Genomic DNA, 15,382 nt, shown 5'->3' with positions numbered 1-15,382 from the left:
TTGTCATATAATTAAATAAAAAATAATCTCACAAGAGAAAACAAGGTTTTGTAGATTAACTTGGGTCAACTCGAGTTATTGTTTTGTCATTTTTTTTCAGGTTGAATTTTTTCTCTCGTCCTTTATCATTGGTTGGTTAGGAATTGAGTTTCAGAATTTTATTTTGTTTTTTTTTTCTATGTGGATAACTCATTCTCATACCCTAGATCGCGAGTATTGCATGTTTACTTGGGTTGATTTAAATCATATTTTTTTGTCATCTTAACAAAATAATTTTTTTTTCATTTTCATCATTTAACATTTTGTTAATTAAGAATTGAGCTTCATAATTTGATTTAATTTGTTTTCTATGGGGTTATCATGATCTCATGATCTAAATTATAAATTTTACAAGTTAGTCGGGGTTGACTTTATTCAACTCAATATGTTGTCGTCTTGATATTTAAAGAAGGAATATTATGTGCTATTTCATCAACTCAATAGCTAAAAAATATATTCAATATACAGGTTTTGTGTTCTTGATTTTTTTTTTTAACTTTTAGAAAACATGTCTACGGTGACTTTATTTTATTTCTTACATTTTTTTTGAAAAAATAATTTGATCTCCAGCATGACACCAACCAAGTATCTAGTTTATTTATTTATTTATTTATTTATTTATTTATTTTAAAAAAAAGTATCTAGTTTATTCAGTGAACATTGCATGACTAGTCAAGTTTTGTCCAGCATTCCAAATGAATTTGTCACCAACTATGTTTCTATACACGTTATTTGATATATATATATATATATATATATATATATATATATATATATATATATAAACTAGGATCCTATATATGAAGAGAATGAGGCAAAGAAATAAAGAAACACACAAGTTGAGATGTCAAGATTAGATTGAGACTTCAAATCTTATTTGTGCTATGCCAATAAGAAATGCTACCTCTACCTTTCTAAAAGGGCCCACATTAGCCACAACAAACTATCTCTAACGTTGAGGAAAGAAAACAAAACTCCTGTCTGCAACAAAACCCAGAGAGCAGTACCAGCCCACATGCACGAGGATCGATGGTGGAGCCTCCATGACACAACTCCCCTCCGGTGACCTGTAACGCCAAGATTTTGTTGGATACACAAAATATAAGGACGCCCATGTTGCCATCTAATGATAAGATTCTCTTCCAAGATTTCATTCTTGCTTTTTTACTGTTTACCTCTCCCCCCTACAGTTGTGGAATGAATGAGTTAAGGCACGTCTATCTTCTTGGGTGGCATCTGCCACAAATTGCCTAATCGCTGTGGGTTGAATGAGTCTTTCTTGGGTGGCATCTGCCACTTGACTTGCTAGCTCAGCTCTTCTTGGCAAACTTGATGTGACAGCACCGTCTTCTTTCCTTTCTTCCACCAAATAAAATTGCAAAATCAGGCTTAAACTTAACCCTTTACTGTCCCGTTTAGAAACGTGGCTAGAACGGTGTTTCTAAAAAATTTAAATTTTATTTTTTAAATTTAATATGATTTATACGTTTTGAATTGTTTTGATGTGTTGATATTAAAAATAATTTTTAAAAAATAAAAAAACATCATTGACATGCATTTTAGCACGAAAAATTATTTGAAAAGCACCCGTAACCACACTGCCAAACACGCTCTAAATATTTTTATGTGTGGGAATGTAAAATAATATATTTTTTGTTCTATTGATTCACTTATACAAGGTTTTTTATTTTCAATATTTATAAAAGAATTTAATATTCTATTTACTGTGGGTTTATTGTTCTATTTTGTCTCTCTTAAATTATCTTAAGTAACGATTTTCTATTTAGAATGTAAATTCTAAAGTCAAAATAAAATCATTTCTTTTTTTATTATAGAAAAGAGGTTTAAACTCAAGATCTATTAGAAAGATGAGCTATAACATATTAAAAATTATTTTAATTGTTTGACAAATAATTTTTTAGATTATAAATTAGTATATAAGGATAACTATGTTGATTGTATTATTGTTTTCTAGTATACAATTCAATAAAAAAAATTTCTTAAAGCTTCGCAATTATCTTCTCTTTCAAGATTTTCTCGTATTTTCTTCCATTTATTTTCATAAGTCTATTATGTACTAGCTTTATTTATTATTTTTTACAAGCTTTCGTTGTAGTTTTATTTATTGTTTTTTTCTCAATTTAGTTTTTTTTTCTTTAAGTATTCGCCACATAATAATCTAGTTAAAAAACAATTCATGCTACTATTGTTTTAGCCTTATCTAACCCTAACTTAAATGTGAAGCAACAAATTGATAAATGATTAAATCAAAAAAAAGAAATTGAGTAAAATAAAAAGACAACAACATACTCTACATTAACCCGAGTTAACACGTTAAATTTACATCTGAAGTAATGGACATGACTATAATGAGTTAATCTAGTTGGATAATTTGTCCTTCTTATTCCTTCCTTTATTATCTTGTTGGGTGGGCCTTGATTGGTCTTAATTGACCACAAATTAAATTAAATGTGGAAGTAAATTGAGAGTTATAAAATAATCGAATTTAAAATTTAAAATTGAAGTGTCCCTCTCTCTCTCTCTCTTTGTTTCTCTCTATATTGTAATCTAGTAAAACTTTCTCTCTTTTTAAAATATCAAGAACTGATAAATAATAAAAATAAATTTTGATACCAAAATTCAATTTAGAAAAACTAAAAGAACCAAAAGGTTCTAATTATGGAAATTGAAGGACTAAATTGTACATTTTGCTCCAACTTTAAATACGCCAGCTATTTTTGGCACCTTTTCTTAGTTAATCCTCTTTCTTTTAATTTTATCCATAGCCAACAAATTTCAATTGGCTATTATTTTTCCAATTAAAGGACACAATCAATGAAAAAAGAAGAAGTTAAAGGACCAAAATAAAAAGAAAATTAAAAAAAAACACTACTCCAGTTCACAATACATTATGAGTGTGTGAACAATATTTGGCATTGTTCCAGACCACCCTTTCATTTTAGTTTATTTTCTTATAAGGTTGTATTTAGTTAATGTCTTCACAAATATAAAAAGAAGAGAAAGATATTTACTTAAAGGGATAAAGACAAATGAAAAAATAATAATTTAGGATGGATTTAGAATGAATTCTTTTCATTTTAAAATAAGAAGTATAGAGGAGACATATCTCAAATAATCTGTCTCTTTAAGACGGTAACCAAGCTTCATCTAATTGACCCACACTTGATCGACTATGGAATAAGAATTTTGTTTTTCTAACAAACTTGTAATATGAGGAACATCAATTGAAAGCACGAGTTTTTTTTTTAGTTTTTTTTTTACATAGTAAAAAACAAAGGGAAAATACCATAATATAGAAAATATTTAGGAAAATAACTAACTTTTACGAGTCAGAAGTCTCATCTACGACTTGCATGTTTCATGCTACATCTGCAACTTGTGTGTTGCATGCTACATTTGCGACTTATGATTTGCATATGAGGCTTATGACTCCAAACAAATTATAACCTTGAGACCTAATATCTTCCCTTTTCTCTCTTTATTTCCATGTTCTTCCTAACAGTACTTCATGATTTTTGGGCTAATCTTAACTACAATAGGAGGCATGATTGCATATATATATCGACAACTATATAAAACATATATGAAGAGGATGAGACAAATAGCCAGGTGTCCACTACTTCTTCAGATATAATTATTTTTTAATATTTTCCAGCAAATGATTTACTTTGTTTATAACAATTAATCCCAATTTGAAAACTAACTTAGAAGTTTAAATGTAAATTAATATAGCTCTAGTTATGGAAGCATCTTTATATTAGATGTCCAGAGAGTTGGGATAATAATATGTTTGATGTTGACACCTAGAGGCAACTCTCTATAAGATCTAGGTATTAATAAAATCTAATAGTTTTTTTTATTTGTTTATAAATTAATTGAAAAAAAATATACTAATTATGTGACTTCTCATGCTAGATGTCATGAAGTAAGATATTTCACTTTGAATCCCACTCACATCCATGATTTTTTACTAAGACAAGCCTCACTAGGTTTATGCTATAATATTTTTTTTATTTAGATGTTAATTTTTTAATTTCAACTTACTTTCTATTATATGTCTTTTATATCTTGATAGGTTATATAAATGTTATATACCGAGGATTTGAATTATCGATTACATATATAAATCAAGAGGGAGATGTATTATGGTTAGCAAAGGTCATATTGCTTGGACTATCCCAGCACATCTCAGATTATGTTAATACCGATAAAGAGTTACATGCTAAAAGTTGTAAAGGTAGGCATTAATGGAATTAGCTGGTGATTCATGTAGATTATCTTGATCTTTAGCGTGTCAAAAGAGATCATATGTTTGTAAAGTAGAAACTGATAATTGATCTAGACACCCACATGAGATGGTATTTGTCAATAACACATTGGTTTATTGCACCTAAATGGTCATATTTCTTAAGGCATCTATGTAATCCGATGCATTACGAGTCGTGATATCTTAGACAAAATCGATTGATACGCAATGTTTTTTTTCTATACAGCACTTATTAAATATTGTTGATATTATTATATATGATTGGTGGGTGATAGTTATTTTTTAATGTATTTATTATATTCATTACAGGAGGCTCGAAGAGCTGTATTCATTATCCATAAAGAAGTTAATGAGATGGGATATGCCCTAGCCAATAATATGCTCAACTTTTTTCATGCTGGATTACAATAGGTTAACGAGATTGAGTGTCTCGAAGTGGCCTTAAAAGAAGATAAGATTACTTATCATGAATATAAAATTGAGACAGGTCCGTTCATGAGTGTTCCAAACTCGTTTACGAGTTGGGATGATTTTGATGCTGACCCTTACACGAGTGCTATATACCCATCCATGAGCACTCTAGGCTTATCCACAAGTGCTTTAGATATGTCTTTGAGTGACCATTTTTTTTACATTCAAAAACCATTTTCTCTCTCTTTTAAAACCAATATCAAACAAAAAAACATGTTGTATTGGCAAAGCGAACAAATATGTGCACATATGTGAAGCAACCATTGTTCTGCTTGAGATCCCTTTTTCTTTTATTGTTAACTTTGGAAGCTGGGGCTAGAGGTAGAGGGTTTGTGTAGTGAGATTCAATTCCTAGGGTTGTTTTTAAACCCAAAAAAAAAAACTTCAAATTGATTTTCATGGTTAATTTATTGTTTATAAAACCCTAATGTAAATCAATCGATTTCACTTTCTAATTTATTCCTCATCTTCTTCTTCAAATACTACTGTTATTTATCTTCATTACATTACAAAAACTCAAATATCTATAAACTAACTTCTTACATTTTCTCAATTTGGGTACTGGGTTGAATTTCTTTAAATTGATTTTTAGGTTTTTCTTAGTTTGGGAACTAGGTTTTTCAAATTGGGTTGAATTTTTGTGAATTGATTTTTGGGATTTTCTCAATTTGGGAACTAGGTTTGTGTTCTTGTGGACAAAGTTGAAGATAATGTATATGGAGTTTTTGTGAGAAACAAATTGTTTTAAATCATTTAGTAGGATGTTCATGATATTGGTTACTCATTGTTGAAAATCAATTTCCTGGATTTCTGCCCTTCAAGATTCTTGATTCTAATTTCAGATTTCAAATTGAAATTGAAAGCTAACACTAAAATCTATTCTAAGAAATATTCAAAGCAATTCTGGAGGAGAAAACGGTTGAAGATGGTGGGTTTTTTTTTTTCCTCTCAATTTAATGGCAAAGTTTGAATATTTGATATAAGGGCACTTTAGTAATTAAATAAACTATAATAAAAATCATGTGATAATCAAATATTTGATGCTGTATTAAGGAAATATGAATAAAATCTCGAGGAGCTGTGATGAAAAGGATCAACATAGAAAGCCCCCCGAGGGATAAGGAAAAGGTTTTGAAACATTGTTTTGCCTCCTCTCCGGCTGTCTTCCAACGAGTTGTTCTTATTTATACATATTACATATAGTGTCACCTAAAGAAAAACAGGGTCCCGTAGCTCAGTTGGTTAGAGCGTTGGTCTTATGAGCCGAAGGTCGCGGGTTCGAGCCCCGCCGGGACCATCGCTTCTGTATTATATTTTGATTTCCCTAAACTTGTTGTTTTAATAATATTGCGGTTCAAAGTGTTGTATAAAAAAATAATATTTTTTTATTTTTTAAAAATTATTTTTAAGATTAATCTATAAAAACAATTTAAAATTTAAAAAATTACAGTCTGCACTGTGTTTACAAACATGGTCTAAAACCTCGGGACTAATGATCGGTGAAATCCAGTTAGGTTAGGTGCTCCGTGGGACACCTGATTGCGCAGTCGTTTTAATGTATTTGACTGTTGACCTTCCAAAAGATGAAACACCAGTTTCAGTTTGGTTGAGCAGTCAGTTGAAGGAGAAGAGAAGATAGCACCCATCCCCTTTCCACCTGTTTCTTGCATTGCACTTCAACTTCTACTTCTTAATTAATACTTGGAGTCCCAATATTGATCTCCACAACCCAATCCAACGAAGAATGTGTTGCTTCTCTCTTTGAACCCCCCATAAAAACAAACATGGGTTGTCTCTTCTCTGGTATGTTTGCCACTACATACGTCTAGTTATTTTCTCTCATAAACAAGATCATGTGTTCATGTCAGCATCAACTTATCAATGATTGATGATAGCTATGTTCTAGTGTACTTGTTTATTCTGGCTTATATTAATGAAATCTGTAGTTGATTTGCTAATCATTGATTCTGCTTTGTGTACGTTGATTAAGTTTGCTGAACTAATCATTTGAAATGGAGGGATGTTCTTGATTTTCTATATACATACGCACGCTTAATCTGCTAGAAATAATTAAGCTGATCTATACCAATGGGCTCAGGGAACTGGTTGAAGTCAATTATAAGAACGAGAAAGGCGAAGAAAGATGGATCAAAGAAAGTAAAGGTGAAAATACTCTGGATTCAGATGATTCCTTCTGGTAAGACAGGAGCTGTTGTTTCTTTTTGTAATCTGTTCCTGCATCTCTGTGAGACAGGTACATTCGGCTACAGAAAAGGCAAACGGGTCAAAGGAGAGCTCACCCACCCATGGAGAATCAAGTAATCTTGCCAATGGTGATTTGGAGAGCAATATTCATGTTGCTCCTGGATTGTCTGCTGAATATATAGCTGCTGTCAGGATTCAAGATGCTTTTCGGGCATACAAGGTACATTTCAACGGTGTGATTATACATACATACATATATATATATATATATATATATATATAGAAGGAGCATTCATTTTTTATTTTTTTGGACCCATGAATCAACCCTTTGATTATGATAAGAAGAAAATCAAGAACATGGCAGCGACTGCCAGTTTCGTTTCTGCCTTCTTTACAGGACAGCTGCTTATGGCAGTAGCTTCATTTTGGAAGCTGAAATCTCCTCCTGCATTTAATGGATGAAGAATTTGATTTAGAGTTGAAGAAACGGAGAGTGATAACTTCAGAACGAACATTCACTCACTCTCCTCCCTTTTGTGGACAGGTGCAATGGGATTCGTACCAATCTCATAGTTCCTCATCACTGCTCGATAATCAAACTAGCCAAACATACCTTATCATGTAGGATGCTCTTTTTTCAATGCGTTGAGTTGTGTGACTCTTTACCCTTTTAGAACCTTGTACCTTTTTCTCCATCGTGCATGCATGTCTAGAAACCTCATACCAACATGAGATGTCTATATTTCTTATTTAAAATAATTGTGTCAGAATAATTTATTCATTTCTGTGAGGTTCACCATGTTTCATTGATTTAGCCAACATAATTTTGGGATTTCATTTTATTTGCCAGTCCTTTCCCCAGCAGATCGATTTCAATATTATGGTATCCAGTTGTCTTTTTTTTAGTGATTTTTTTGAGGTTTAACCTGTTTTTTTATTAAATTTTTTAAAAAAAATTAAGTTTTCATTTTAATATTTTTAGATGTGATAATGTTAAAAATAAATTTTAAAAAACTAAAAAATTATTTTTATATATTTTTAAATAATTTAAAAAATATTTATGGTAATTTACGCTCCTAGGGCGGACAACATAGATTTTCTTATTTGTCAGGGAGATTTGGTGGTCTGCGGGAGGAAGTGAAGTAGCCTAGAGGGGGGTGGGGACCAAAGAGGCCATAAAGGAAGGATAGAAACTTTTTTTTGTCAACGCTGATGGAATTTCAAGCAATCTACTTGCTTGCTCTCTTGAGCTTATAGCCAATCCAACCATTATAGAAGTTGTACTTTCTGTGAAGTAGTAATGGCTTGCTTTTCTCGTTTTCAGGCAAGAAAAGCAATGCACCGTCTTAAGGGCGCCGTGAGGTTTAATGTGCTGATTCATGGTCATGACACTCAAAAGCAAGCTTCAAGCACCTTAAGCCATATTCATTCATGGAGCAACATACAGGCACAGATTAGAGCCCGCCGGCACCATATGGTCACCGAAGGCCGTATCAAGCAAAAGAAATTAGAAAACCAGTTGAAACTCGAGGCCAAACTTCAAGAGATTGAGGTACTAATCACTGTTACAAAATGAAATAGTACAGAAAATTATGTCACAGAAAAATATACTCGAATGTTGCCAATTTTAAGAGGCACCTGACCTGTCAACCAACACAGATCGTGGGTTCCCCCTAAATTTTGTTGAAGATTTTTCCACCGCATTGAAGCGAGTGTCTATGCTAATTTATTGCATAATTCCAAGAAAATGAACTCTTTTTTTTTTGTTAAAAGATGTTTTTATTTATAATACAAAATAATTCTTGATGAGTAATGAATGAGCCTGACCCATTCTTTGTGGACTGGTAGCTGTTGGCTTTTTTCTCTGTGAGATTGAGCTATTTGGAAAAAAAATGAAATTCGTCCAAGTGGGAAATGTCTTCTAGTTAAGTGGCAGAATTTAATTATGCATTGATCTGACCTTTTCATGCATCACTACTTTCCCAGTGGACAGTTATAAAAGAAATTTACAAGGATTCAAGAGAAAAGGAAGTCAGCAGCTACTTTCCTTGTAGTTTGGAATTGTGTTTCAAATAATATTTCATGAAAAGGAAGAATTGCATAAGGTTTGTACAGATACATGCTCTGAGAGAAATTAAATGCATTCAAAGTGGTTAGCTCCCAAGAAAAAAAAAAGAAAAGGAAGGAAAAGGGCAATTAACCATATATGGTTCCCCAGAAGCGATGTTCCCAAAGGAAGAATTTAATGGCGTCCTACCATTATGTATTTTATATGGAATGTGGTTGTAAGCCCGGACCTCTAAATTATTGCACGAATTTAAGATCCACTGTCCACAATTGTTTGCTTAGCTTTGACTTTGTTGACCAGGTGGAGTGGTGCGGTGGCTCCGATACCATGGAGGAAATCCTTTCCAGGATCCAGCAAAGAGAAGAAGCAGCAGTGAAGCGTGAACGAGCCATGGCATATGCCTTCTCTCATCAGGTCCATTAACTGTTAACATATTTATTTCCTGTAGTCTCTGGTTCAGATGGAGGTAAACGTGTGAGCTTAATGTGAATGATTTACAGTGGAGAGCCAACCCTACCCAATATCTAGGCCAGGCCTATTACAGCCTTGGCAAAGAAAACTGGGGCTGGAGCTGGAAGGAGCGCTGGATTGCTGCTCGGCCATGGGAGATTAGGGTTCATGCTGAGCTTCATAACCTCAAGAAAGCTCATCCAAAGCAAGAGAGCAAAACGACACTTCCAACCAAACCTGCTTTGTCAAATGGGAAGGTGACTGCTAAATCTAAAATGTTGCCTAGCCCAGCTGTGGATTGTCAAGCTGCCCAGGTTGCCAGTTCTACAGCCGGCTCGTCTCATCTGCTGATTCCAAGTTGACCTTCGTGATGCTCCCTTCTTGATCCTGTGTCTCTGTATTGTTTATTTTCGGGGTTGGTGTGAGATTGGCATGCAGCGTGTAAAATAAACATATTTTTGCTTACAGTTATTATTAAGTAAATTATCTTAGTAACTAAAAAGATTCATCGAGCAAATTTGGCTTGTTCGGTAATGACAAGAGGCTTCATTTTCTTGCCTCGAAAAGAAGTAACATGGGCATGGAGCTCGAAACCACCGAGGAAGGACGCATTTTAACCGTGAAATTAATTAATGTTCTTAAATCAGCAGGCAACTAGAAGAGCTTCGCACTTTGAGCTAGCTCATGTGTCCATTATGCATCAATTACCACACCAATCCATTGTTAGTTGTATAGCTAGACAAGAACAAGTACATCCCAACAAGATCTTGCATTCCCAACCCCAATAAATCTGTATTTTTCTTGTAAATCTTAGTTTACTAAGGCGCTATTCAGCATGTTCACCTCATGCGTACCGGTATCCCCGCCAGCCACCCTATGTCATTAGCTTTCAACGAGGTAAAAGAAGGGAATTTGGTGTAGAATTACGCTTATGGCCGTACCTTGCCTTTGCAGTAGTAATTATCAATTCCAGTATAAAGAACACTAGCTAGTAACCAGCAGAAAGCAAAATGTCACCATCTCCATTGAATCCAAGTGTTTCACTTTAATATATTTTGGTTTTTCCCCGGGTGCCAAAAAATAAAAAAAACCCAGCTAGGCTGAAGAGATTTTTTTGAGGGACTGAGATTTACAGGGTAGGGGACCGAAGACAGATGGCAAAGTATCGCATTTTTAGTGGTATCCACTGTGTATTCTTCCATAATTGAGCCTTGCTGTGTTCATGCCATTATGTGTATTCTTCCATAATTGAGCTTTGCTGTGTTCATCCCATTATTTAATAGTGTATGAAATTGTTATTCTGGTTATTTTTTAAAATATTTTTTATATTAAAAAGTATAAAAATAATATTTTTTTTATAAATTTATTTTTAATATTAGAATATCAAAACTAATTTAAAAAACAAATTCAAAAGCATTTTTTTAACTCAAAAACAAAAACAAATACATCATCCGGCATATGTGTACGTACACAGCGTAGCCCCACACCACTTGTTCTACCTTCTAAATTTATCTAAGCTTAGGAATCATTGATTACACCAAGAATGGCAGGCCACGACCTTTGGATTCCTCCTCACAGCCTGATCTTGATGCAAATGTATCATCCAGGACTGGAGGACTTGTATTTCAAATCCCACATCTACAACCTAAGATCAAATAGATCCTCCAATAACACCTGGATCTCTTTCAGGTTGGCTAAATAAGGGAATTCAGATAACTACACTGTTTTTTCTGCTATGAAGAAAACGAGGTTTCCGAGATCTATCTTTGTTTTGCTTCCTCTTATATGATGAACTCTATGTTTTACTTTCAGAAACAAGTCTGGTCAAATCATACTAAAAAGGCTAGTAAAACAGAAAGTATGGAGTAAATGACACTAGAAAACACAATTCTCCACTCAACAGACATAAAGTCTCCATTTCTTTTCCAGCTTCCTATTCTATTCCATTGCAAACAGCTTCTACTGTTGATGGAAAATGACTCATTGTTCGATGCTCCCGAAAATCCAAGCAACGAAAGAGATGTTAAAGATGGGTTTATTCTTTCAATTCTTTTTGCAGATTTAAGGAAGTTGTTGAGGCATCAAAAGGCAGAAAAGCAACAGACAAAAACAATCACAAAGGGAAACTCTCTCTCTCATCTACATGGAAAAAAAAATCGACCATGTCCAAACAGAGGAAGTAGCCCGTGTCGTGTTGCTCCCATTCTTTGACACTAGTTATAAGCAGTTCAAAAGAACAGGATATAGTATTGAGCAAGGGGAAAATGCTACTGCAAAAAGTCTATGTTTGCTGATCTGAGGTTGCCTGTTTTACAGAAAATCATTGAAAGGATAACAGATTATGCCTATCAGGTCTGCTCTAGTTGGGGAAAACATGAAACCATTCATCAAATCAAAGTAGTTCTGCTTCTATCAGCAATTCTAGAAATGGAATCAAATACAACCAAGCATCCATGACATACAAAAAGTGTAGCCACATAAACACACAGCCAATCCAACAAAAGTTCGAAGCAAAGCTGAGGTATCAAAGCCCTCCCACACATGGAAGCTAAAACAACAGCTAGAAAGTAATACTAATAAACATCTGATAGAAACTAAACAGACCGGGGATCGAAAAACCTGAAACATCCACTCAGATCTCTCTCTCTTCCCACGGTATTTGCCATTGATTCATCTTCAAGTCACCAGGCCAGTCTTTGAAATATCTTCTTAGCACCGTATTAGTCTCTCTTAAACAATGATCAAGTCCTGCAAGAACGAGCTAAAATGAAAAAATGATGACATTATATGGATAGCATATATGAAATTGAGAAATGGGTTCTTATGGTAGCACCTGGTAAAGGTGAAATTTTTGACGTTTTTGCTCGATCAATGGCGAGAATCAGAGGAAGCAGAGGACGGCTTGTTGTGAATGCCGTCGTGCTCCTCATCTTCGCCTTGAATTCGTGCTGGAACTCTAAACCCATAGAACTCACCACCTGAGGCAGTGAATCCAATGCCTGATATTGCAGTTTGCTGATGATAAATTTGTGGAATTTGTTGTTCATGATGATCAGGAGTGATTGCTGGGTCTATCCAAGCACGAACTGAAGGCATGTTACTGGACTGAAGGGGTCCCCTCTGTGAAAAAAACTGGTTTTGGCCGAAAAACGGCTGTATAAGTGGCGATGGCGACATCGTCTGTAGCGGTGGTAGTGATGTGTTGAAGAAGAATCCTCCACCTCCGCCGCCGCCGCCAGCTGCATTCCAAGCCACCAAATTTCTTTGGAATCGGTTGATTTCTGGTGTGTGGTGCTGCTCAGACCACCCACTAGAAGAGCCATCTAGGCCGAGATAATGAGCAGTGGTTCCAGAGAACACTTGATTTTCATTTTGAGCTTGATGGCCATGATGGTGTGCTTGATGTTGCAAAAGAATTGGTTCTTGAAATGATTGGAGCGAGAGCCTCAGATCTTGGCTCTGGCTGCTGGTTCTTGACAGCAAATCTGGTGGATAGTTCTGAAACTGTATAATTGGAGACGATGTCTCCGTAGAAGCACCCATTGGAAAGAAAGTTTTGATTGTGTCAGCAATAGCATCTGAGTCTAAAGATGGTGGCAGAAAACCCGAACTACAGTTGGGATTTTCTGCCATTTGCTGTTGCATATTTTGAACTTCAATTGCTGCTGCTTTTGAAGCGGCAACATTTTCCATGGAAAGCTGATACTCCCTCTCGTCGCTTATGTTTTGTTGCTGGGTGCTTCTTGTTGTAGTTTTACTGGTTGCGCGGGTGAATCCCGCTGTGGTTGGATCCCATGCGGGTAGCTCTGCAAGCTCGTCTATGGAAGCCTTTGCTTTCTTGATGAGCCAATCGACGGCTTTGCTGGGACGGTCGTAGCCTAGGCGGTCCTGCACATCGTAGAACTGGATGGCAGTGTGCGCTGAGAGCCGGACGCGGCGGTCTCTGGGGCCTTTGGCAGTACAGACCTTGCTGTGGCGGTCTTTTCTTCCTGTGGACCGAACAATGTGGCCTCCTTGGACCTCCACAATCTCTCCCACTGTGTTTCTTATCCCCAATCTTGACGATGTTGCTGCTTGGTGGTGGCTCTCTCCCATTTTTCTTGCATATTCGAGGCCTTGCTCTTGAAGAGTTGAAGATGAAGAAGATAGGAAGTAAGATCTTTTCTTGGATGGTTGTGGAGGAGACTGCTGCTGTTGCTGTGTGTCTAATCTTTGATATAAGAGTTGGTTTTGATCTTGTTGGGACTCTGTGTTTTGGAGATATTGATGGTGGCCAAGAAAGGGTGGCACTTGTTGTTGATGATGATGTTGATGCTGTTTGGGTGACTGATGATCTTGTTCTTCTTCTCCTTCTACATGTCTTGAATTGAGAACTATGTTTTGAAGTTGGTGGTGATGGTGGTGATTCCTTCGAGGATCCAGTCTCAGACCCTTGTTCTTTATCTGTTCCAGCTTTTATTGGATAACACTTTTCTTTAATGGGTGGGGGTTGTCTCTTTACCACTCTCTCTAATTTGCTGCTTCCTAGTCTCTTCTTGTTGCTTGTGCAACTGCTGCCACCACTCTGATACCTGACGCTGCTGCTTCTGCTGCCTCTCCCAAAAGGCTCTGCCATTCAATATTTCCACTTCCATCAAACCCAACATCACCTCCAAAATAAAATAAAAACTCTTAAACTAAAACTGAAAACCAAGCCTGAAAGCCTATGCCTGCTCTATGGGTAGCCTAACCCATCACCTCTTCCCTCGACTCTCTATCTGCAGTTAGCTAGGCTTTTGATGGTTGTCCTTCTCTACGCAGCACCACACAAGGGTAATACGGAAAACACCCTCTGGAGAAAGAAGACCCAGAACAAGCCACACCCCCGAATTCTCAAGAAGGGTCTTCTTGGGAAATCTCCTGCGGTTGTTTCATCGTTTTGTATGGGAAGAGAGAGGGGAAAGGGTAGATATGGTGCTATGGAACAGTAATAAGACGGGCTATAGCTAGCTGGGGAAAGATAAATTCTTTCTTCCTTTCTTGACCTATAAGAAGAGGAGTCCTTGATGATGCCACTGGTAAGTGTGGCAGTGTTTGGTCAGAAATGAGATTAAAGATCTCTGTGACCTCATCACTGCGTCTGCTGCTGCTGTTCTTTCTACCACAAGACGCACAAGCACCAACCAAGAAAGAGCTAATGATTCAATCAACAAGTCTCCAAGCCTCAACTTTATTTTACCCCCTCCTCCTCTCTCTCTCTCTCTCTCTCTCTCCCCCCACCCTTTTCGTTTGGTATGTTTCACTCTCCAATTCGGTTCTTTTAAGATTTTTTTTTACTATTCCTACTTGACCTGGTTAGAAGTTAGAACCGTTGGTTGTGTAGTTCAAAGGGAGTGGTGCGTCTCTCTCTATCTCTCTCTCTCTCTCTCTGGTCTGGATGCTTTGAGAGATTAGATCCTTTATATGCCAACACAGCTTTTGAAAGTGACCCTCCCTTACAGCTTTTCCTCTGCTCTCCCCCTCTTTATTGCTTCGCTCAAAAGGAACAACACCATCTTCCACCCCAGCTTTTTCTGGTTGGATTTCTCATACATGGCATCTTGACACCCTGTATTTTTTTTTTATATATTTTTCCCCAAATTATGTTTCTCTCGATTTGTTATTCTCCTTTTTCTTTTTCTGAATATTATTTACGTAGCCATGTGTTTTTTAAATTACTTATAAGTCCAGGTAGAGGTAGAAAATCCAAAGGGAAGAACTGGCTGTACTTGAACTGGAGCTGTGGTACTGTGGTCTTTTAGCTGTAATCATTCAGCTTAAAGTTTCATGATTCAATAATAAAAGCCTGGGATCTTAGCTAATATAATCTCAAATAATTAAAG

General features: G+C 35.7%; 2 protein-coding genes and 1 non-coding gene across 3 annotated transcripts; 2 read left to right on the top strand and 1 right to left on the bottom strand.

The window, feature by feature from the left end:
* Positions 1-6,021: 6,021 nt before the first annotated feature.
* On the top strand, positions 6,022-6,095 carry TRNAI-UAU (transfer RNA isoleucine (anticodon UAU)). The gene has a single exon. It is a non-coding gene; the product is annotated as a tRNA-Ile (tRNA).
* A 359-nt stretch (positions 6,096-6,454) lies between these two features.
* LOC133678239 (protein IQ-DOMAIN 10-like) lies at positions 6,455-10,038 on the top strand. The gene is made up of 6 exons (XM_062100501.1): positions 6,455-6,601; positions 6,897-6,961; positions 7,053-7,223; positions 8,328-8,555; positions 9,372-9,485; positions 9,572-10,038. The coding sequence occupies exons 1-6, from the start codon at positions 6,583-6,585 to the stop codon at positions 9,881-9,883; spliced, it is 909 nt and encodes a 302-aa protein (XP_061956485.1). The 5' UTR covers positions 6,455-6,582; the 3' UTR covers positions 9,884-10,038.
* A 1,866-nt stretch (positions 10,039-11,904) lies between these two features.
* Positions 11,905-14,930, bottom strand: LOC133678229 (transcription factor TCP4-like). The gene is made up of 2 exons (XM_062100489.1): positions 12,355-14,930; positions 11,905-12,269 (listed from the first exon to the last, which is right to left on the bottom strand). Exon 1 carries the CDS (start codon positions 13,614-13,616, stop codon positions 12,390-12,392), a length of 1,227 nt encoding a protein of 408 aa, XP_061956473.1. The 5' UTR covers positions 13,617-14,930; the 3' UTR covers positions 11,905-12,269; positions 12,355-12,389.
* Between the last annotated feature and the right edge of the window lie 452 nt (positions 14,931-15,382).

The sequence above is a fragment of the Populus nigra genome, chromosome 1 (assembly GCF_951802175.1).
Source record: "Populus nigra chromosome 1, ddPopNigr1.1, whole genome shotgun sequence".
In the NCBI taxonomy this organism is placed as follows: domain Eukaryota; kingdom Viridiplantae; phylum Streptophyta; class Magnoliopsida; order Malpighiales; family Salicaceae; genus Populus; species Populus nigra.
This window is presented reverse-complemented; position numbering and strand designations above follow the sequence as displayed.

Coding starts and splice junctions, on each gene's coding strand:
- LOC133678239 (XM_062100501.1), top strand. Junction 7,224..8,327: donor ATGCTTTTCGGGCATACAAG/GTACATTTCAAC, acceptor TCTCGTTTTCAG/GCAAGAAAAGCAATGCACCG. Junction 8,556..9,371: donor CCAAACTTCAAGAGATTGAG/GTACTAATCACT, acceptor TTTGTTGACCAG/GTGGAGTGGTGCGGTGGCTC.
- LOC133678229 (XM_062100489.1), bottom strand. CDS start 13,616: ATGGGAGAGAGCCACCACCAAGCAGCAACATCGTCAAGATTGGGGATA.